Consider the following 22,125-nt stretch of genomic DNA (forward strand, 5'->3'; position numbering starts at 1 on the left):
CGTTCTTTTCTGATTCACCGGGCGAGGACTGGAAGAAAGCTACTAACTATCGGTTCAGGTTCAGTCGAATGTACGATAATTGGCGACGCACGGGGACCGTGCTCTCGGAACCTGCTCGACTGACTAACGACTTAACACCCCTCCGTTTAGCTATCTCGAAATGCGGGTCTTAGTGGAGCGATCCTCAACGAAATTAACGGAAAACTGGCCCCGCTGGTCGCTTTCCAATATTCAGCACGTACTAAAAACGCCTTTGCGCTGGAAGCGAATGGCGTTAGGCGTCACCGCTAGGTGGAATAATCTGATTTATTTTTTCTACTAAATCCTCCGGCAAAATATCTTTTTTTTATTACTTTACTAGCAGACCCGATGAACTTCGTTTCGCCTAAAATTGATTTATTTTCTGATTAGATGTCGAGTTATGAATAAATTGGTGTTTCATTTGTATGGAAGCCCCTCTTTCCAAAGTGGGGAGGGGCCTCGAACCGTCTTGAGAACCTTCCCCGGCCCCAAAACCCTCTGCATACAAATTTTCACGCCGATCGGTTCAGTAGTTTCCGAGTCTATAAGGTTCAGACAGACAGAAATTCATTTTTATGTATATAAAATAAGAAGAAGATATTAAAGTGATTTTTTTTAATAATTGGTATCATTTAGATCACGTAATCGTCTGGCGCATTGACGGAAACGAATTTTTTTTATATAACCTCAATTTTAAAACCACTGTTCTCAATTTCCTACCTTCGACAAACTTTGAAGGTTCACACGTTTCACTTTGAAAGTATTTTTATTTAACTCGGATAAGCAAAACCGCGATACTCCAACTCCTCTAGTGCGAGCAAAAATGAACAATCTTGAGATAGGTAGATGCACTATATTTCGCCAAATTGGTCAAATGGTCATAATGGAAGTACTTCAATATACAACTATGTAGATTTTTAAGCGATTTAATGAAATAGTTTACCTCTTTATATTTAACAATCATACAGAGTCAGTAAGCATCCTTACGATATACAAAAATATTCTTATTATAAATCATTGAATTCTGATGAAAAGTGCAACTGAAAAAATATTGTACATACACTTTTCGGAACTAAACGTTAGCCGATTTGCTTGCAACAAGTTGCATTCGACGCGGAATCCTATCCCATTGTTTTCTGTGCCCACAACCGAACCTCTGCCCCTAGTCTCGATGCCGAGCCATTTTTGTCCGTTTGAAGAACTGGGAAAAAATACAAAAAATCAAAATACAACTTATCATACCTTCAAACTCAGGACCAATATACGTTCATAATCTCAAGCACTATTCATAAAGCTCGAATACTTTTGATATAAAAAAGTTCATGTTTTCATATTAAATTAGTTATATAAAAGGTGGCGAAATATAGCGCATCGAATTTGGGATTTCATTTATGGCCGCTGACGAGAATCCTTTGTTTGTTTTGAAAACTAAACATGTATCAAATTCCGCCACCGCTTCAATAATGCTTTATACATTCTAAGCTAAGCGGGCTAGGGACAGAAGGTCGAAAGAACAAAATGTCGAATGGGAAAATGGTCAAAAAGGACAAAACGACGAGAGGCACAAAAAGTCGAAAAGGACAAAAGATCGAAATGGACAAAAGGTCGAAAAGGTCAAGAAACTGAAACGGAGAGAATCAATCTTGCACAACACAAGTTTTATTCATTTCCAAAATCAAAAATCTTATCTCCAACAGAACTAGCTAGATATTCATAATATTGTTCCATAGTAATTACTTCTTCTTTTAAAATTGCTAATTCTTGAACTTTGATTGATAAGGTGCTGTACCCAAGCAACCAATAAACACCATAATTCGCCAAATAGGCCATATAGTGCTACTTTAATGCTAATAAGTTTTTAAATAGCAGTATAGTGGCCCTATATGGCGATTTGGCGTAATATAGTGCTAATGGTTACTTGAGGTAATAGTCCTGCCTGAAGTTGAATGCATTTCACAAGTTCCTTAGGAATACACCCAACTTGTTATCAACATGCTCTTGATCGATCTTATATCCTTTTCGACCTTTTGTCCCGTTCGAGTTTTTGTACCTTTCGACCTTTTGTCTTTTCGACCTTCTGTCCCTTCCGACCTTTTGTCCCGTTCGAGTTTTTTACCTTTGGACCTTTTGGCATTTCAACCTTTGTTCCTTCGACCTATTGCCATAGACTCGAAAGGTTCAAGGACAAAATGTCGAAGAACAAAAGGTAGAAAAGACAAAAGGTCGAAAAGACGAAAAGCCGTAGGTTATAAGGTCGAAGGACAAAAGGTCGAAATGACAAGAGGTCGAAGGAAAAGAAGATAGAAAAATGACAGAAGGTTGAAGGAAAAGAAGGTTGGTAAAAATAACTGGGGCAAAAGGTAAAAAGGACGAAAGATCAAAGAGACAAGAGGTCGACAGAAGAAATAGTCGATTAGACAGAGGCTGGAGGTTTCATTCTATTAATCATTGTCTGTTTTTACGAGTTATGCCTTATATTTTACACAGACGCTATTCATCAGAGGTCACTTGACCCTCTAGAACACAAATTTTTGTTTTCGCTCAAAATAACTATTTTGCTTTCTAAAGCCGATCTGAACTCATTTTAGGCAGAAAATGTAAAATCGCGATTTCATCAATTTCACCTTTTAAGAATTTTGTTTTCTAGTTTGAAATCAATTTTAAAAACAAAGTATTCAAGTATTAAACTTTATATTATTGTTTTACATCAAAGACTTTTTTAAATCTGAAAAACTAAAAAATATCAAAGTACCCCGTCTAAAGGCGGTCTTGGGCGTAAATAAATGAAACAATAATAAGAGTCCGTTCACAAATTACGTAACGCAAATTCGAACAATTCTATACCCGTAGACATACTTCACAACGTAACGTAATGGTTTCTAATAATACAAAAAAAATATTCGTTTATATTTACTTCAAAACACAAATTTGAAATCATAGAAATCAAGCAAGCATCTAGTTCGGACGTGTTTTGCTTTTCGGTCGCGTGTTTTCCTAGTTTCGGCTGGTGATTTGGCTGGTAGTCAGCCTTCTAGAGGATTTTCGACAAAAAAGTTACCTGCCATTTTTTAGCGTCCGGCGGGTGATATTTGGCCAGTGCGTCAGGGACCAGGTTTCCGTACAGGACCGTACAGTGAAAACCGGCCCGATTTGCTCGATATTCGGAAATTTTTTCGAATCGGTGTTCAGTCGGCGGGTGACGGTTTTTTTTCAGTGCGCGAAAAATGGACCTCTCGTAGCGTTCAGTGCTTCTGGACAGTGCATCCAGGCCAAATAATCAGCCCGATCGGTTCGAGGTGACCGGTGCTTTTTAATTGGGTTTCGCCCCAATTATAGAACCCCCAACTAAATAGCGCCCCAACTAGAAGAACCCCAATAAGGGGCCATCCAGAAACCACGTGGTCATATTTTTGAAGATTTTTAACCCCCCCTCCCCCCATGTGGTTTATCGTGGTCATTTGACAGACCCCTCCCCTCCCCCCCCCCCTTTGACCACGTGGTTTTGTTCAAGTACAAACAAAATTAAAAAAAAAACCCTATGTAACTAAAACATATGGTTAATCCGATTGAAGATGGACAATTTCAACTGATTCAAAATCAAACTAAAACCCAGCATGGAAATTATAAATTTTCATTATTTCGAAGATTTTTATGATGTTATCATGTTGTAATGTTTATCAGGTATTAGGTTATCTAGAAATCGCATACCTTCGATGCATCAGGAGGAATATGTTATATAAATTTCGAGAAAAATTTGTAATGGTTTAGAAATTTTCCAAAATATCCCTATATTTTTTAATTTCTTTATTGATGATTTTTAAAATACATAATTGCAATTTTTGCTTTTACAAGTGCTAATTTATTATTGTTTTGTGGAAAATTTTCAACTGTTTATGGAAATTTTGCATTATTTGCAGTAATTCTATATTTATTTAATACTCATACCCTGATTTCTTTATTGGCAATTTCCAATTCTATTATGGAAAATTTTTATTTTTCTCTAATAAATAATCTAGAGCTGGCTCATCTCTCAAAATTTCTAATTCTTCATTGAAATTTTATTTTGATATTGACTCGTGGAATCCAATGATGCCATACTAAACATATTTTCTCGGTCACTCTGATGTCTTTCGAATGATTTCCCAAGGAACTTCTATTCCATATCTCGAATATGCTTCAGTCAATGGTCCTTTCATAAGCGACTCATAGAAGAATGAATGTATTATAGATCAATTATCATTTTGGAGTTCGGATCATTCGATTTATCCAATTAACCAAATTATGAATGATGTATGATATAATATCCCATTAGGTCCATTGGGTTGATATGACAATTGTTATTTGTTCAAGCTACTACAGACTTTTTAGTTTAAAAAATTATGTTGAGCTTTTTAATGGAATGTCTTTACTTGTCATAAAACGAGTTTGTACCTTCCCATTTAATTTCACCACTTGATTGTACCTTGACAAATACGTATTTCGACCTCAACAGTAAGGTCGTCTTCAGTGTTTCGTACTTGACTCGACTTAGGTTATACAAAACTTTTAGGTTTAAAAAACGTCCTGGAAGTCGTAATGTTTGAACTACTTAATCATTCAAGTCCGTGAACCCAGTGCTTCTAAGGCCCTACAAAAAAGGCATAGTCATTGTGCAGCTTGATGTTGACTCAAGATAATTTTGGATACCTTGTCTCTTAGATCTCATGTTAATGGAAATTAGGATCATATTCTTATTTCATCGAATTGGGTACATACCGATGATGAGGACATTACAAATGTCATGACTGATCACCCGAGAAGTCGTGGGCTGAACTTGAGAGCAATCACTGGCTTAACGTTCAGGATGACCCATCTTATCCGAGTGTTCAGAATGATTCAAAAATTTCAACTTCATTTGCATGCTCTTAGAATCGAAATCTTTTCAAAGTTTCGGATAACTGAGTTTTCAGGGTCAGTGAAATTTGAGCTCTCATATTTTTTTCTGTAAAACCAATATCTAGATGAACAATTTTACTGAAGAAAATGGCGGTCTAGCTCTTTTTTGTGATTTAATAGACAATCTAAAACGCTGGGCATATATGACCCATCAGTCCTGAAAGGGTTGAGATTTGTTTTAGAATTCAATTTCAATCGTTATTATAACACTATTTATTACTCTAGATTGTTTTAGGAATTGGAGTGTTTTTTTCTGGAACACTGCCACTTTTTTTCTTAGTTCTAAGACCCTTTTATGAATTTAAAAAGCATTTTATTAAGAATTTCATGTTGATTTTTTAAATGCAAACTTCTCTATGACATATCCTTTTTCATACGCACTACTAGAATTTTGTGCATTATTGATCGAAAAATTTAAAAATGCACCTAAATGTTCTAATTAGATGCATTATTAAATTTTTCGATCATTTAGCCTAATTATACAATATCATAATAACTATTCTTCTCAATCCTTAATAATTGCCTACATTTATTACTTTTCTGAATTTTAAATTCCAAAATCTTCCTAATTTTCAAGAATAATTATTCTGGAGTTGCAAGGAAACCCTTCAGAATACTTAGAAGAAATTCTTCGGAGTCTCCACGGAAAAATCTTCAGTATTTCAACGACTTTTTTTTTCGAAATTCTGTGGCAGAGTTCCTAAAAAAGATTCGGTAGAAATTTTGAATAACTAGAAGAGTCCGTAGAAGGATCCTAAATGTTTTTTTACGATGAAAATTCCAATAATTAGCAAATTCCGAAGAACGTCCGGTATAAATTAGAAAAAAAATCCAGCTTACTTTTTTTACAGAATCTCTAGAGATTTTTTTTCAAAATCCTGGGCAAATTTAATGAATCTTCAAAGGAAATTCTTCTAAATTTCCAATGGAAATTTTATTCGTTTTTCAAAAAAATTTTTTAGAAATTTTCAGCAGTTTTTTTAATTTCCAAAAGAAATTATTTGGAGTATACCAAAATATTTCCGATGGAAATTCCTAACATTTTCCAGTAGAAAATCAAAAAAAAAGTTCATCTAAAACACCAATAATGAATTTCCCGAGGATATTCCGATGTTTTACAAGTGGAAATAACGAAAAAAATTGCACTTTTGTAGTACTTGTGAAGGTTGTACTTTAGAAGCAATTCCAATAGGAATTCCTTAGAAAATTAAATCAAAATTTTAAAGACTTTCTGATGTGAAACTTCCTTACAAATTTTAAATAATTTCTTGTGTTTCTTTGCATGGTAAAGATTTAAAGCAATGTTTAGCTGAACCTACAAAGAAATCAAAATGACTTTCCGAAGAAGAATGAATTTCCCATGAAATTTTGGAAGAATTTATGGCGCAAATTAAAAAAAAACACGAACCTTGATAATTCTAAAGATTTATTCTTTGATATAAAAAAAAACACGAACCTTGAGAATTCTAAAGATTTATTCTTTGAAGATAATCCATAGACTCCTCCGTGGAAATTCTAAATAATGCCTCGAATAAAAAAAAATCATGGAAAATTTAAAAAATGTGATAGAATTCACAAAGAGCGTAAGAAATTTCTTTTCAAAATTCCAAGTTTGAAAATGAAAATCCAAAAACAAAAAATCAACGGTAATATCAAAGTGTTTCATGTGGAATTGGCTATTTAATTTCTAATGAAAATTCAGAAGATTTTTTCTTGAAAAATTTAGCAGTCTTCTTCTTCTTCTTCTATGGCTCCATATTCCAACTGGAAGTTGGTCTGCTTTTCAACTTAGTTTATTCTATTAGCATTTCCTCAGTTATAAATTGAAAGTTTTAAATGCCAGCAATTTTACGATTATATATCTTGTGTAGCAAGTACGAAGGATACATTATACCTAGGGTGTCGACAATGTTTGACACCCGAAAACATCCTAGACAGGAACGAGAATCGAACTCGTCATATCCGGATTGGCAATCCTACGCCTTTGCTCGTAATGCTAACTGGAGACTGAACATTTTGAAGTGCCCTCCTAAAATGTTCGAAAAACTTATTTTGGAAATGAAATAGAATTTCTGGTGAAGATTCGGAAGAACTTGTCGAAGAAATTCATTAGAATGTAAAAAAAATATGAACATTTTTTCCACCGAAAATTATATGTATTTCCCACGAGACTGTTTTGAATATTCAGACAGAATTCACATGGAATTTTTTTCGGCATTTACACTGGAGATGTTTTGTTTTTTCATGATCAATTTGTAGCAAAATTTACAAGCAAAATTTTCCAGAGAGAATTGTTCAAAAACATTCTGAATGCTAGCACTTTATCAGGATTGTATGAAGTAAGGTCAAAGTTTTTACAGGAAATTTTTTACTGGATTTTCCTAAATATCCACAAGACATTCTTTTGAAGATTTTTCTTGAATTATTGTAAAAACATGAACAGTTTTCAAAATTGTAGCTGTAGTCCGCTGATGCAAAAGTGTCGGCGGCGTGATGCCAAAACCATATGCGGCGGAATTTAAAAAAATATTTTTCATTTTTCTTTCCCAATTTTTTGGTGAAAATTGAGACTGAAACGCAACCTGCTTTTTCGTTTATTTTTTTATGGAAATAGGATCTAAAGCTAAGTTGGCCAAATAACTCAGATATGCATCGGCGTTGCGACCGACGCTGCGTTACCGGGTTTTCTCGATGCTTAATGCTAAATTCTATTTAACACTGAGTTGAAAAAGACGCTACGTGGGCATCGGCCCTAAGATGCGCTTTGCGTTTAATGATTAAATCATTAAATTTTGATGATTTGTATTTTTACACCGCTATTGTTATTTACCAAAAATTTTCGTGTTAAAAAAACCACGTGGTTCGAGAGCAACACCCCCCTCCCCCCATGTGGCTTATCGTGGTCATTTTCCAAACCCCCCCTCCCCCCCTATATGACCACGTGGTTTCTGGACGGCCCCTAAGCGAACGTTCACTGTATTGAACAAGATTGGTTTTACAAAATTAGGCATCCATAAGGCGAAGCATATGTTATTATTGAACGCTATAGAGTTTCGCTCAGATCAATGACTGATTTAGTTAGTTATGGATTAACTAATATCGAGTACTCTGGAAATTACGAGTATAAGCATATGCTACCCAGCGTTACGATAGTTACTAACTATTCAATCTATTATCTTTTATTATTATTATTCAATCTATCTAATAGCTATTCAATCCGACGAGCGCCTTGTAGATATGCAGCATGACGTATAGAGCGTTATCATTCGTTGTGTTGTCACTTAACCCATGAAATCCGCCTTTGGGTAGGCAATTATTTTGTCACTTTTACGATAAACCGCCGAGGGAAGCTGAGTAGTTTAATCTCGTTTTAAATACTGGAGTCTGGAAATATTTTCTTATAACTAAGGAACTGTCAAAATCTCACTGTAGGTGGATTAATCTGGGTTTTTTTTTTAAATTAGGTATACAACACCGAATACTTCGACCTTTTGTCCTTTTGACTTTTTGACCTTCAACCTTTTGTCCTTCGACCTTTTGACTCAGATTTTTTCTATCAACCTTTTGGCCCTTTGACCTTTTGACTCAGATTTTTTAAGAAAATTATGTTGAGCTTTTCAGTGGAATGTCTTCACTTGTCATAAGACGAGTTTGTACAATCCCATTTAATTCCTCCACTTAATTGTACTTTGACAGATACGTATGTCGATCTCAACAGTAAGGTCGTCTTCAGTGTCTCGTACTTGACTCGACTAAGTAAGTCAAGTACGAGACACTGAAGACGACCTTACTGTTGAGGTCGAAATACGTATCTGTCAAGGTACAATTAAGTGGTGGAATTAAATGGGATTGTACAAACTCGTTTTATGACAAGTGAAGACATTCCACTAAAAAGCTCAAAATAATTTTCTTTTCGAAATTTTGCCCTTCAACATTTTGACCTGTAACCTTTTGTCTTATAATCCTAGGTCGAACAAACCAATGCAATGGGCCGAAAAGGTCATTTGAAAAGTGAGAAATGAGGTGTGAAAATGGAGGCGTCTCACTCTTAGAACATGACTATTATACAGTGCAGCATTTACACGTCAGTCCATTCCATCTAGCAAAGCATTCGATGCTTCTTCGTCATTGGCATTACATCCCCCACTGGGACATTGCCGCCTCGCAGCATAGTGTTCAATTAGTACTTCCACAGTTATTAACCGCCAGGTTTCCAAGCCAAGTTACCATTTCTGCATTCGTATATCATTAGGCTAGCACGATGATATCGAGACAATTTCTAATCCAAAAATTGTCTAGACCGGTACCGGAGATCGAGCCCAGCCACCTTCAGCATGGTCTTGCTTTATAGCCGCGCATTTTACCGGCTAAGGAGGGCCCTGCTGGAGTCATAGAAGATGAATTGTCAGGACGGATTCCGTTCTCATCAACAAATCAAGCAATTCGAGGTAGATTGTAATCACCACACATGAAAACGATGTTATTATCAGACTCACTTTCGCAAAGCTCACATATGGTAGAGATGTGTTCACCCATCAAGTCAGCATTTCGGATTTTATTCGGAGGAACATAGATTGCACAAAACTGGAAACGAGTACCACCAATGTAGGCAGCAACACACACCTGTTTGAGCCTACTCCCACTAAACGCAACAATGCGAGAACTACAATGTCGTTCTGCTACAGCTCTGGTGTACTGATACCACCAAAACAATGCTTGTCACTATTCAGTTGACTCCGATCTCTCCGATAGACGTTGAAGAAAGTACCAAACACATGTGAATAGATACTCCCATCTAAACCAGTTTTCGTTTGAATGATCACGTCGTAATTACTGTCGATCAAAGCAAGGAAAATGTCGTCTAATTTAGTCCTCAATCCTTGAGCATTTTAGCCCAGGCAGGAGAGACATCTTTGCGGCTGGTAGACGCGTATCCCGGTGACGACCCCATTCCGGAAGATGACTGACATGTTCCCGTAATCGTAAACGTTGAACTCTGCGATTGGTTGAAGGTCGAGGAAGCGAAGAATTCGAAACGGATGAGTATTTGCCTGCAATTAGAGATCGGAAGCCCTTCCTCCTATTTGAAATACAGGACCGAGGTGACTGTTAGTCGCTGGCAGGAAGCGCTCGACTGGAGCCTCCTTATGACTAGAAGGCACGCATCCCGGTTACAATTCCATATTATGTAATAAAATAAAAGACGAGAACAGCTTTCTTGGAAAGCTTGTCACCTGCACAAGGATGGCATGCGACAGAGTTTTGTTCGAATGCCTTGGAATGATTGCTATTCCACCAGAATATTAAAGTAGTGTTGGGGTTCACTTCTCTTTGTATGCATAACTAGCAGACCCGACGAACTTCGTTTCGCCTCAAATTGATTTATGCTCTGCTTAGTTTTCGAGTTATGCAGTAATTTTTGTTTCATTTGTATGGGAGCCCCCCTTTCCAAAGGAGGGAGGGGTTTCGAACCATCTTAAGAACCTTTCCCAGCCCCAAAAACCTCTGCATACAAATTTTCACGCCGATTGGTTCAGTAGTTTCGGAGTCTATAAGGTTCAGACAGACAGAAATTCATTTTTATGTATATAGATACTACATCAACAGAACCACAGAACCCATCGTCGAAAATAGATTGTCGCTAAACGATATTGGATCGTATGCCATGCAATGTCCAAGAAGCAATACTCTGCCTGCACCACTAAGGCCTTACCGTGCGATCTCAACAGAACAGCCGAAAGCCAGTCTCACCAATTTGACCAGCTGTCGACTAACCGAAGAGTCGAGACATAAAGAACTCACCTGCACCGAGGAGCACGCGGCACAAAACGACCAATTGATACCACTCATATCACGATCATACTACCGATCGTCAAGTGGTGAATTTCACCTTACTTGCTAACTACCAGACGATGTCTCCAAGTACCATCGACCCAGTGGTCAGTTCCAAATAACTATCGCTACGTACAACACCTAGTAGAGCGCGACAAAGTTAAAACTCGAGTGCGTGTTAATAGCATTGTGTAATTTCGAGTGTCGTCAAAAAAATAGTTAAAGGAACATTGTATACGGATGGAGTGAGTAGGAAGTGCTATTGAGATCGGTGGGCAGTGAAAATACTGGTGATTAGGATATGGCCTAAATTCTCCTTCGATACTCCTAGGCCTTGTGCATGCTACCGAATGTGTCGACGCGGGAAAGCGGTATCCAACAACAATTAGTGCCCTGTGTAGTCGCCCAGCACTATAGTGCGACGAACTTTGTGGACAAGACGGTGGGAGCTGGAGATTGCATCTGGATGTCGAGGACCTCGCCGAAGGGACACACTTTTACACTTTTACATATTTACAACACTAGAGATAAGTACAACATAGTTTTAAGTATATTGGGGGAAAAAAAATGGGAATTGCATGTAAAATTTCAACATATCTTTTTTACAACTGGTGATGTCGTGGAGTAGAGTCGTAGAAAGAATTTTGATGCTGAGCCGTGAATCTGTACAGGCTGTTCTGCTGCAGGCCAATATTTTCTCATGCATGTTTGATTAACTGTAATTCATGATTTTGTCTCATGCTGGTGGGTGGTTTTCCCCAAATGACAAGCTTACCAGGCTGATCAACGCAGGGATGAAAGGTGTGAAAAGCTGTGTGAAGATTTCGAGCGAACATTCCAGTTTGCTTGAATCCCGCCGAGGACTAAGACAAGGTGATGGACTTTCGTGCTTGTTGTCCAACAATGCGCCATATGGTGTCATGCGGAGAGTCGGTTGTAACAGCCGGGGTATGATTTTCAACAGATCCAGTCAATTTAGTTTCGCGGATGACATGAACATTGTCGGACGCACAAGAACTGTACACCCGCCTGAAACGTGGAGCAACAAAATTTGTACTGGTGGTGAAGTAGTCGAAGAATTTGTCTACCTTGGATCCTTGCTAACGGCATCATCTGTGGAAGTTGAGTCTACTACGGGCTCCAGAAGAAGTTGCGGTCAAAACAGATTCACACCCACACAAAATGTGTCATGTACAAAACTCTCATAAGATCGATAGCCCTCTACGGACATGAAACTTGTACCATGCTCGAGGGTGACTTGCAAGTACTCGAGATGTTTAAGAGACGGGTGCTCAGGACCATCTTTGGCGGTGTGCATGGCGTTCGTCTAACTCTCTAACAAACTAAATATTCAAAAGGTAGCTAAAGCCGGAAGGGTACGATGGGCAGGGTATATTGCAGGAATGTCGGACAAAAACCCTGCAAAGATGGTATTCACTTCCAACCCGGTAAGTACAACAAAGCATGGAGCGCAGCGAGCGAGGTGGGCTGACCAGATATATAGAACGACTTGGCGAGCGTGGGGCGCAATCGAGGATGGAGAAAAGCGGCCTCCAACCGTGTATTGTGGCGACTATAATTGTTGATTCTGTGTTATCTGTTTAGATGTACCTAAGCTAAATAAATGAATGAAGTTCACAGTATTTAAAATACCACCGCTTTTGAGCCTTGTCGTTTTAATCTGCTCCTCGAGTACATCGAGTTCATGTTGGTATAACAAAGAGAAAGCAAAAGTTTTCAAATTATACTTCCACAACTAACCTGCCATGATATCAAAACATATTATCCCTCTCGTATCTAAACACGGTTTACGGCTGTATCCATTACACACACCCGCGGCAAAACGTGAAATTTCAACCGTGTTATTTTACGTGTTTGGATGCTAACCTAACCAGTATTTTAAAACCATCATCCGCAGCTTTTTTTGGCATTTTGTTTTATTCTATCCGGAAGTTGTCGTCGGGTTTCGTGACTTTTCAACATCCCGTCGGATCGGATAGCATTTATTTGCGGTGCGATGATGGCATCCTGATAAATGTTTGCACGTTTCGTACGTTCATCTGATGAATGACTTTTATCAAAGTTTATTTCTCTCATCCCACCATCCATCCGTCCCCTAGCATCCTGGTCCGGATGGCACAGCAGTTAAAAGTCAAATTGCGGAAAGGCATCTCCGAACTGAAGCGAGAATCAATATCAACATCCGGTGTCTGCTCATCGATTGCGATTAAGCTCAAGTAGAACTCCCATCAACCAAAACGGTGGAGGGGCCCGAGGACACGGCGACCAGCAACATTCTACGGTGCCATAGAATGTGGAGGGGGAAAACATGCATAGATGCCACGTTTGGCATCCAATTTGCCGCTGACGGCAAAACGTGCAGGAACTTCGGTTATGGAATATGGATGTATGTGTGTTGATATGAGCAAAAAGTTGGTATCATAAGCGATGCTTGAATGCGAAGTTTATGAGTTCCTACAAGCATATTTTTGGTTTTTCAACTTCATGCATCTTTATTGGTTCAAATTTGATAACATCGTTAATAAAATTCTTGTTTTTGTTTCCAAGATACAATTCACATTTTATGTAACCCATTCATTTATCGACAGGTTTATAGAAGCTTTTAACATTTTCAAATCGAATGTGTATTTTTGGTTCGAAAAAATAAACAAATTTGTCACCGCCTATATAGGAGAGTATCGAAGCTATTACAGCTTACATTTAATTTTATTTCATTGGGTCAATGAATAATAATTGTGAATCGTGAATTATAGCTTAAATCGTACTTATGGTTTTTGACTGTGAAACGGAACTCAACTAGGCTAGATGTACCAGTTGTGGCTATAGCACCAGTTGTCGCACTAGTGCTTTATATGCCAAATGGCCAATCAAATCACCGAAAACCAAGTTCATATCGATAAAGCATATTCATATGATACGATAACACCTTTGATCTCCTCCAAAACAAGCAAAGCATAATTGTAAAAAATGATTTTGCTTAATTTTTGACGTCCTTTGCACCAGTTGTCGCACTAGTGGTCCCTATTTGGCCAATCCCATAAGAAAACAATGGGATTTGCCAAATAAGGAACCAAAATTAAGAATAGTGCCACAACTGGTGCATGCGTTCCTATTATGGATTAATCAATTTTGAGGATAATAACAAATTTTATTGTGGTTTTCACAGCAGTTCTAAGAAGCAGGAAGTAAAACATTTCTCTTGATATATAAAGTTCACCCATATGCCTTTTACTTATTTTTTAAAAAAATGTTGTTCTTATGTATGGCGACAATTGGTACACCCACCCTATATAATAAAACAAATAATTTGTTCGTGAAACATTGCCAAACAAAAAGTTTTTAAATTATAAATAAAGCTACCAAAATCCAGAACAGTGAGATCAAAGCTTCTAAGTTCCACTAATGAATTAAAACATTTATGAGTCTCATTACAAGGTACAACTGAGCTGAATCGTCCAATACATCTTCTATCACAAGATCGTTTCGCAGTCATCTGTCGGTACTGCTTGGTGTTCGAGAAAGGCAAAAAGCTTTCAAAACATCATTCATACTCATCCATCATTTCTTTACAGCTACAAAAAGCCACATACCATCGCAATTTCAATTCGTTAACACTGGGGTCAGGTTTGTTTTAGGAGAATCAACGATTGAGCAAAGATCAAACAAATGAAGGCCCATTCTTCGACCGGTTCCTCTCACCATACTGCAATGGACCAACTTTTTTCTTTTGGCCCGAACTGGTGCCAACGTTTCGATACAAAGCATGAGGATGTGAGAAAAAATTTCATCACCATTATTTTTCCGACCTGTTAGTTGAGCATGATCGATGATGGATGGTTGGTGGGCTCATGACGATACCCGTCAAAGAACGGCAACTAAGCGGAAGGAAACGAAACTCGACACACTCACCTTGGGATGGTCCCGTACTGGCACCTGAACTCGAACGGCAATTTTGATCGGTTTATCCCGGGTGATGTCCAGCATTTTCTTCTTCTCGTGTATCATCGAAGGGGATCCTGTGAAATGGAAATCGAGACGAGAAAGAGTTTTGTGCGTTAGGTGCTTGTATGGCAAAACAACAAATTATCCATTCTTGTTTTACGTCAAATAAATTCTTCTAACACAATATATTCGCTCCTCACAAACTTCACTTTTGCTTATCCATTCATACATTGAAAACAATACATATTAAATAGAATTGCTTTATTGTTCTAGTTCTCCAATTAGCATTGAAAATTATTCATCCATTCCAATTCCATTGATTGAGCCATTCGACTATGAGCATCAATCGATTGCTAAATCCGCAAACGGAAGCTCCTAATGATGACTTCCATTGGTTGAGAGCTTGTTGCATCCACAGACACCATAACGTGCCTTCATCGTGTCGGTCTCGCGTTTTCCTCTACCAAAGGAATCAGTTTCGCACCAGTGAATACGATAAATCGCCAACCAGAAGCATGGTTTAACGGTTGATTGATAATGCTCTCGAAAATATACCTACGTACGATGCAGGAGAGCAACATCAACATGTTTCATGTTATGGTACTCGGATGTATGAAAGTTGCCTCCGGCTTGAATGTACGCTCCATTGGGTTGTATATTTTCATAAATTTCAATTTCAGGATGCCTTGCTGAGTACAAATTAAATCAATGAAAAGTTTGCAAATATGGGGGAGTATGCCCTAACGCCCTTAACGGCAAAACACCTATCGAGTATTCCATCATATTTATCGTGGCTGAGATGAATGTTACATAACTGAGCCTAAGTAAAAAAGTGTCCAAATAGCACCCTTGCGGCGCTAACCTACAATATACCATGCGCCTCCACACGCACCCACGCACCGTTCAGTGTCCATAGTACAATGAGATTATCCCTAAGAGCTGCCTCTGCTTTGACAACAGCCATGACCATTCATTTTTTTCATTCCTTTCATTCATTCATTTCAATTTTGCGTTGGCAGCAGCTACCTATATTTGTTAATTGTTGCACTACAAATTAAATTTGCATTTGCCAACGATTTTTTAATGCTTTTTGTTAAAAATCGATATGACTTTGAAGTCTAAGCATAGCCGGTGCCATCAATGATCCTGTAACAAATAAGATCTTGAAAAGTGCACATTGAAATGGGAGAGCTAAATCACTCTCTGGTTCATTTCACAATTTCTGATAAACCATGGAGTGCTGGAAACAAAAACCTAAATCGTTGCAATGTTAGAGCAAGCCAAAACAAGAAAATCGTAGGTCTTGACATGCGTTTATCTACGGTTCTTCTTCTTCTTCTTTTTATTGGCATTACATACCCACACTGGGACAGAGCCGCCGCGCAGCTTAGTGTTCATTAAGTACTTCCACAGTTATTAACTGCAAGGTTTCTAAGCCGAGTTACCATTTTTGCATTCATGTATCATGAGGCTAACACGATGATACTTTTATGCCCAGAGCAGTCGAGACAATTTCCAAATTGTGTGTTTACAATGTGACATGTTTCGAGAATGTGTAAATTTTGTTTCTTAAAACAAGAGTCTAATATTTGTGTGCGATCGAATGTAGAGCCGATCAACAGATAGGATAGCCAACACAACACAATTTGACACAACCAAAGTAAAAGTGGCGCCAAATAGAAAAGTGCTTCAAAAGTTTTTACGAGCCGGGTCAAATAAGTAAGCATATGCGGTATTTAGAAAAAAAATCGTTTCAGGTGGTTCAAACAGTAGAAACATAAGTACACTGAAGTTTTTTTTACGCGGTTTTTTTTGCGCGGTTTTTTTTTACGCGGATATTTTTACGCGGTACCGACGTAAAAAAAAACGCGTTATTTAAAAAAAACGCGTTATTTAAAAAAAAACGACGTAAAAAAACGCGCTATTTAAAAAAAAAGACGTAAAAAAAAACCTATTGGGGGACTTAGAAAATTTTATATGTTGGTACCTACTGGGGACTTGAAAGATTTTTTTTATGCCGGTGACCAATAACTTAGCAGTGTTGTAAAATGTCATTTGCATTCGTTTTTATAATTTTCCCAGAACTTTTTTCTGTAGTTAGCTATCAACTATCAAGTATGGCGAACTTATAGCGCTTAAATGTGGCTACAACTTTGTCTAACAAGACATTGCTGTAAATATGTAATCTGAGGCGTGGGAGGCAAAATGTCATTCAAATGACATTATGTCAAATGACACGTGACATTTTGTAGAGTTTTCACTCTCAAGCCTCAGATGTTATATTTAAAGCAATGTACCCTTGGACAAAAATATAGCCCTACTCAAGCGTTATGAGTACATCTAAAATTATGGTATAAATTTGGCTTCTGAAGAAAGTTATGAACAAATTAGTCAAATGACATGCAGATGACATTTTACAAGCCTGAACTTAGGCCTTGAACACATTGGCTTTGAAAATTTTAAATTGGGACTTATAATGGCCCCGTCCCGTCTTCCTATTTGTTCGCTAGGTGTTGTTTGCAGGTCATAGTACGCTAGTATGGATCGTGATATGGTACACACAGTAAAAAATAAAAAGTAATATCACATCAGATTCGATGCACATCATCGCCGTCGTAAATATTATGTTTTATTACATCTGATTGACGTAACAAAAAGTTGACGTACTCGATATTTCGTTTTCAAATTGAAGCAGTGTAATTAATTTTCCACGTAATATTTTTGATGTAACTGATATAATGACGTAAAAACAGGTCAGGATGAATCCCACTTTCGGCAGCGGGGTTAGGGGTATTCGGATTTTTTCTTTCATGTACAAAAATACATTTTCAGATACAACAATTCCAAATTTTATTTATTCAAGACGCTTTTCATCGTATCCACAAATAACTTTTTATTGTATCCACAAATACTAAATTTTTAATCATTTCTTTAATTTTTTATTTATTTTTTACTTTCGCTTAATTTTTCCGTTATTTTAAATTTTGAATTTTCAATATTCAATTTTCAACTTTCACGTTTTAATTTTTTAATTTTCAATTTTTTAATTTATTGGTTTTTTAATTTTTAATTTTTAACTTTTGATTGTTGATTGTTTCTAATTTTTCATTTTTTATTTTTAGTTTTAATTTTTATTTTTTATTTTTTATTTTTAACTTTGAATTGTTAATTTTTAATTTTTATATTCAATATATTTAATTATATATAATATATTTTATCGGCGGTGACGTGGCAGTGTCACGCTGTTGATTATCGGCAATAGAGGCGGGAGAATTTGTTGTGAAGTTTTTTCTCGGAAGAATTTCCTCTGAAGATCCTCCAGTCGCACCTCAAGAAATTTGTCTGGAAATTCCTCCAGACATTCCTTTGGAATTACCTCCACGGATTCAATTGGAAATTCCCCAAAGCATTCCTCTGGAAATTTTTCCATCAATTCTTCCGAAGTATCATCCTTCGCAATAACAATTCCTTCAGAATTTCCTTCAAGAATTCCCTCGGAGCTCCTTCAAGAATTTCTGTAAACCTTCACCTTTACCTTCAGAAATTTCTCCGGAAGTTCCTCATGAAATTCCTCCGTATGTTACTCCAAAAATTCCTCTGGAAGTTCCTCAAAGAATCTCTCCGGAAGTTTCTCCAGGATATCCTCCGGAAGCTCCTCCAGGAATTATTTCGGAAGTTTCTCAAGGAATTCCTCCGGAAGTTGCTCCAGAAATTCCTCCGAAAGTTCCTCCAGGAATTTCTCCGGAAGCTCCCCCAGGAATTCCTCCAGAAGTTCCTCAAGGAATTCCTCCAGAAGATTTTCCAGAAATTCCTCCAGAAGCTCCTCCAGGAATTCATCCGGAAGTTCCTTCAAGAATTCTTCCGGAAGTTCCTTCAGGAATTTTTCCGGAAGTTCCTCCAGGAATTTTTCCGGAAGTTCCTCCAGGAATTCCTCTGAAAGTTCAACCAGGAGTTTCTCCGGAAGTTCCTCCAGGAATTCTTCCGGAAAATCCTTCAGGAAATCCTCCAGAAGTTCCTCCAAGAATTCTTCCGGAAGTTCCTCCAGCAATTCCTCCGGAAGTTCCTCCAGGAATTCCTCCGGAAGTTCCTCCAGGAATTTCTCCGATAGATCCTCAAAGAAGTTCCTCCAGAAATTTCTGTGGCAAGTTCCTGCGGATGTTCCCTGAAAAATTCCTGTGAAAGTTCCTCCAGAAAATCCTGCGGAATTTCCTTCAGTGATTCCTGTGGAAGTTCTTGCAGGAGTTGCTACGGAAATTCACTGGGGAATTTCTGCAGAAGTTCCTTCGGAAGTTCCTCCAGGAATTCCTGTGAAAGTTTCTCTAGAAATTCTTGCAAAATTTCGTTCAGTGATTCCTGCGGATGTTCTTCCAGGAATTGCTCCGGAAATTCGCTAAGGAATTTTTCAGGAAGTTCCTCAAGGAATTCCTTCGTATGTTCCTGCAGGAGTTATTTTGGAAGTTCCTCCAGGAATTCCTGGATCCTCCAAGAGTTCGTGCGGAAGTAACTCCAAGAATTCCTACGAAAGATCCTCCAGGAATTGTTCCCGAAATTTCTTCAGGATCTCCTCTCGAAGTTCCTCCAGGAATTTCTCCGGAAGCTCGCTCAGGAATTTTCCAGGAAGCTCCTCTAGGAATTCCTCAGTCTGTTCCTAAAGAAGTTCCTTCGGAAGTTCCTCAAGGAAATCCTGTGGAAGATCCTCCAGGAGTTCTAGTGGAAGATCCTCCAGGAATTTCTCCGGTAGATCCTCAAAGAATTCGTCAGAAAGTTCCTCCAAAAATTTTTGCGGAAGTTCCTCCAGGATTCCTGCTGAAGTTCTTCTAGGGATTGCTCTGGAAGATCGCTCAGGGACTTTTCAGGAAGTTTCTTTAGGAATTCCTCCAGAAGTTCCTCCAGGAGTTCCTTCAGAAGTTCCTTCGGGAGATCTTTCAGGAGTTCCAGCGGAAGATCATACAGGTATTCTTGTAGAAGTTCCTCTGGGATTTGCTTCAGAATACCTCCGGAAGTCTTCCAGAGAATTCTGTGGAAGTTCTTCCAGAACTGACTGTGGAAGTTCCTCCAAGAATTCCTACGGTACTTCTTCCAGAAACTCCTGCAGGAGTTCTTCCTATAATTCCTTCCGAAGTTACTCCAGGATATCATGCGGAAAATCCTTCATTAATTGCTCGGGAAGTTTCTCCAGGTTTTTTGAGGATGTTCCTATAGAAATTTCCCCGTATGTTCCTACGGAAGTTCCTCCATGAGTCCCTCCGGAAGTTCCTCCAACAATCCCTCACGAAGCTCCTCCAGAAAATACCTCCGGAAGATCCTCCAGGAATTCCTGAGTAAGTTTCTCAATGAAATCTTGTGAAAGTTCCTGAGGAATTCCTAGGAAAGTTCCTACAGAAATTCTTGCAAAATTTCTTCCAGTGATTCCTGCGGAAGTTCTTACAGGAATTGCTCCAGAATTTTTCAGGAAGTTCCTCAAGGAATTCCTCCGTATGTTCCTGCAGGAGTTCCTTCGGAAGTTCCTCCAAGAATTCTTGCGGAAGATCCTCCAGCAGTTCGTGAGAAAGTTACTCCAAGAAGTCCTACGGAAGATCCTCCAGGAATTTCTCCAGGATTTCCTCTCGAAGCTCCTCCAGGAATTTCTCCGGAAGTTCCTCCAGGAATTTTCCAGGAAGCTCTTCTAGGAATTCCTCAGTCTGTTCCTCCAGAAGTTTCTTCGGAAGTTCCTTAAGGAAGTCCTGTGGAAGATCCTCCAGGAGTTCCAGTGGAAGATCCTCCAGGAATTTCTCCGGTAGAACCTCAGAAAGTTCCTCCAAAAATTACTGCAGAAGTTTCTTCAAGATTCCTGCTGAAGTTCTTCCAGGAATTGCTTTGCAAGATCGCTCAAGAACTTTTCAGAAAGTTCCTCTAGGAATTCCTCCAGAATTTCCTCCAGGAGTTCCTTCAGAAGTTCCTTCGGAAGATCCTCCAAGAGTTCTAGCGGAAGAACATACATGTATTCTTGTAGAAGTTTCTCTGGGATTTGCTTCAGAAGTTCCTACATGAATACCTCCGGAAGTCCGGCAGAGATTTCTGCGGAAGTTCTTCCAGAAATTACTGAGGAAGTTCCTCCAAGACTTCCTGCGGCACTTCTTCCAGGAACTCCTGCAGGAGTTTCTCCAATAATTCCTTCCGAAGTTACTCCAGGAATTCCTGCGGAAGATCCTTCAGGAATTGCTCGGGAAGTTTCTCCAGGTTTTTTTTTTGAGGATGTTCCTACGGAAGTCCCTCCATGAGTCCCTCTGGAAGCTCCTTCAGAAAATTTCTCCGGAAGATACTCCAGGAATTCCTGAGGAAGTTCCTCAATGAATTCTTGTGAAAGTTTCTCAAGGAATGCCTGCAAAAGTTCCTCCAGGAATTTCTGCTTCCTCCAGAAATTCCTTCGGAAGTTCCTCCAGGAATTCCTCCGGAAGTTCCTCCAGGAATTTCTCCGGAAGTCCAGAAACTCCTGTAAAAATTCATCCGGAAATTCCGCAAGAAGGGCCTACACGAATTTATCGGGATGTTCTTTTAGGAATACTTTCGAAAGTGCCTCCAAGAATTTATCCGAAAATTCCTCGGGAGGTTCTTCCTATAGTACTTCAGGAAGTTCTTCAGGAAGATCGTCCAAGAATACCTCCGGCAGTTCCTCCATGAATTCATTCAAGAGTTTCCCCAATAGTCCTTCTGGAAGTTCCATCAGTGATAAGTCGAATACCTCCTCCAGGGATTCTTACAGAAGTTCCTCCAGAAATTCTTCCAGGACTTCCTCCACAAGTCCCTTCAGGGATTCCTGCCAAAATTCCGCCCGAAGTTCCAAAAGAAAGTCTTTCAAGAATTTCTTTAGAAATCTCTTCAAAGATTTCTCTTACAGTCCCCATGAATTCCTCCGGAAGCTCCTACAAGAATTACTCCGGTAATTCAAAAATTCCTCAATATCTCCCAACCTGAATTCCACAGAAATTCCTCTAGAAATAATTTAAGAAACTCTCGCCACTTTTTCTTTGGAAACTTGTCTAGAAATTCATTTGAAATTTTCATCTGGGAAATCCTCAAAAAAAATTCTCCTAGTACATCCCCCAAATCATCATCCACGATTTTTTTTTCTGGAAATCAGCATAGAGAAAGTATAGAGAAATTCATATTTTCAAATCCTGAAATTTTTTAAAATTTTCAGGTGTGTATTTAAATTTTTAATTTTTTAAGTCTTTATTTTTTCAAATTTTCATTTTGTAAGTTTTTAATTTTTCAAATTATACAATTTTTTAGATTTTTGAATTTTTAATTTTTTGGAATTTTAAATTTTATAATCTATATTTTTATAAATTTATTTTTTTTAATTTTTAAATATATAAACTTTTAAATTTTTAA

General features: G+C 38.1%; 1 protein-coding gene across 2 annotated transcripts in view; it reads right to left on the reverse strand.

Moving 5' to 3' along the window:
• LOC134224398 (uncharacterized) overlaps positions 1-22,125 on the reverse strand; it is a 201,286-nt gene that overhangs the window by 95,929 nt on the left and 83,232 nt on the right. For both annotated transcript variants that reach the window (XM_062703717.1, XM_062703715.1), the window contains exon 3: positions 14,719-14,825. In XM_062703717.1, the coding sequence (XP_062559701.1) occupies positions 14,719-14,825 (107 nt within the window). The remainder of the gene's footprint in view (positions 1-14,718; positions 14,826-22,125) is intronic.

This window comes from Armigeres subalbatus, chromosome 3 (assembly GCF_024139115.2).
Source record: "Armigeres subalbatus isolate Guangzhou_Male chromosome 3, GZ_Asu_2, whole genome shotgun sequence".
NCBI classification, from domain to species: domain Eukaryota; kingdom Metazoa; phylum Arthropoda; class Insecta; order Diptera; family Culicidae; genus Armigeres; species Armigeres subalbatus.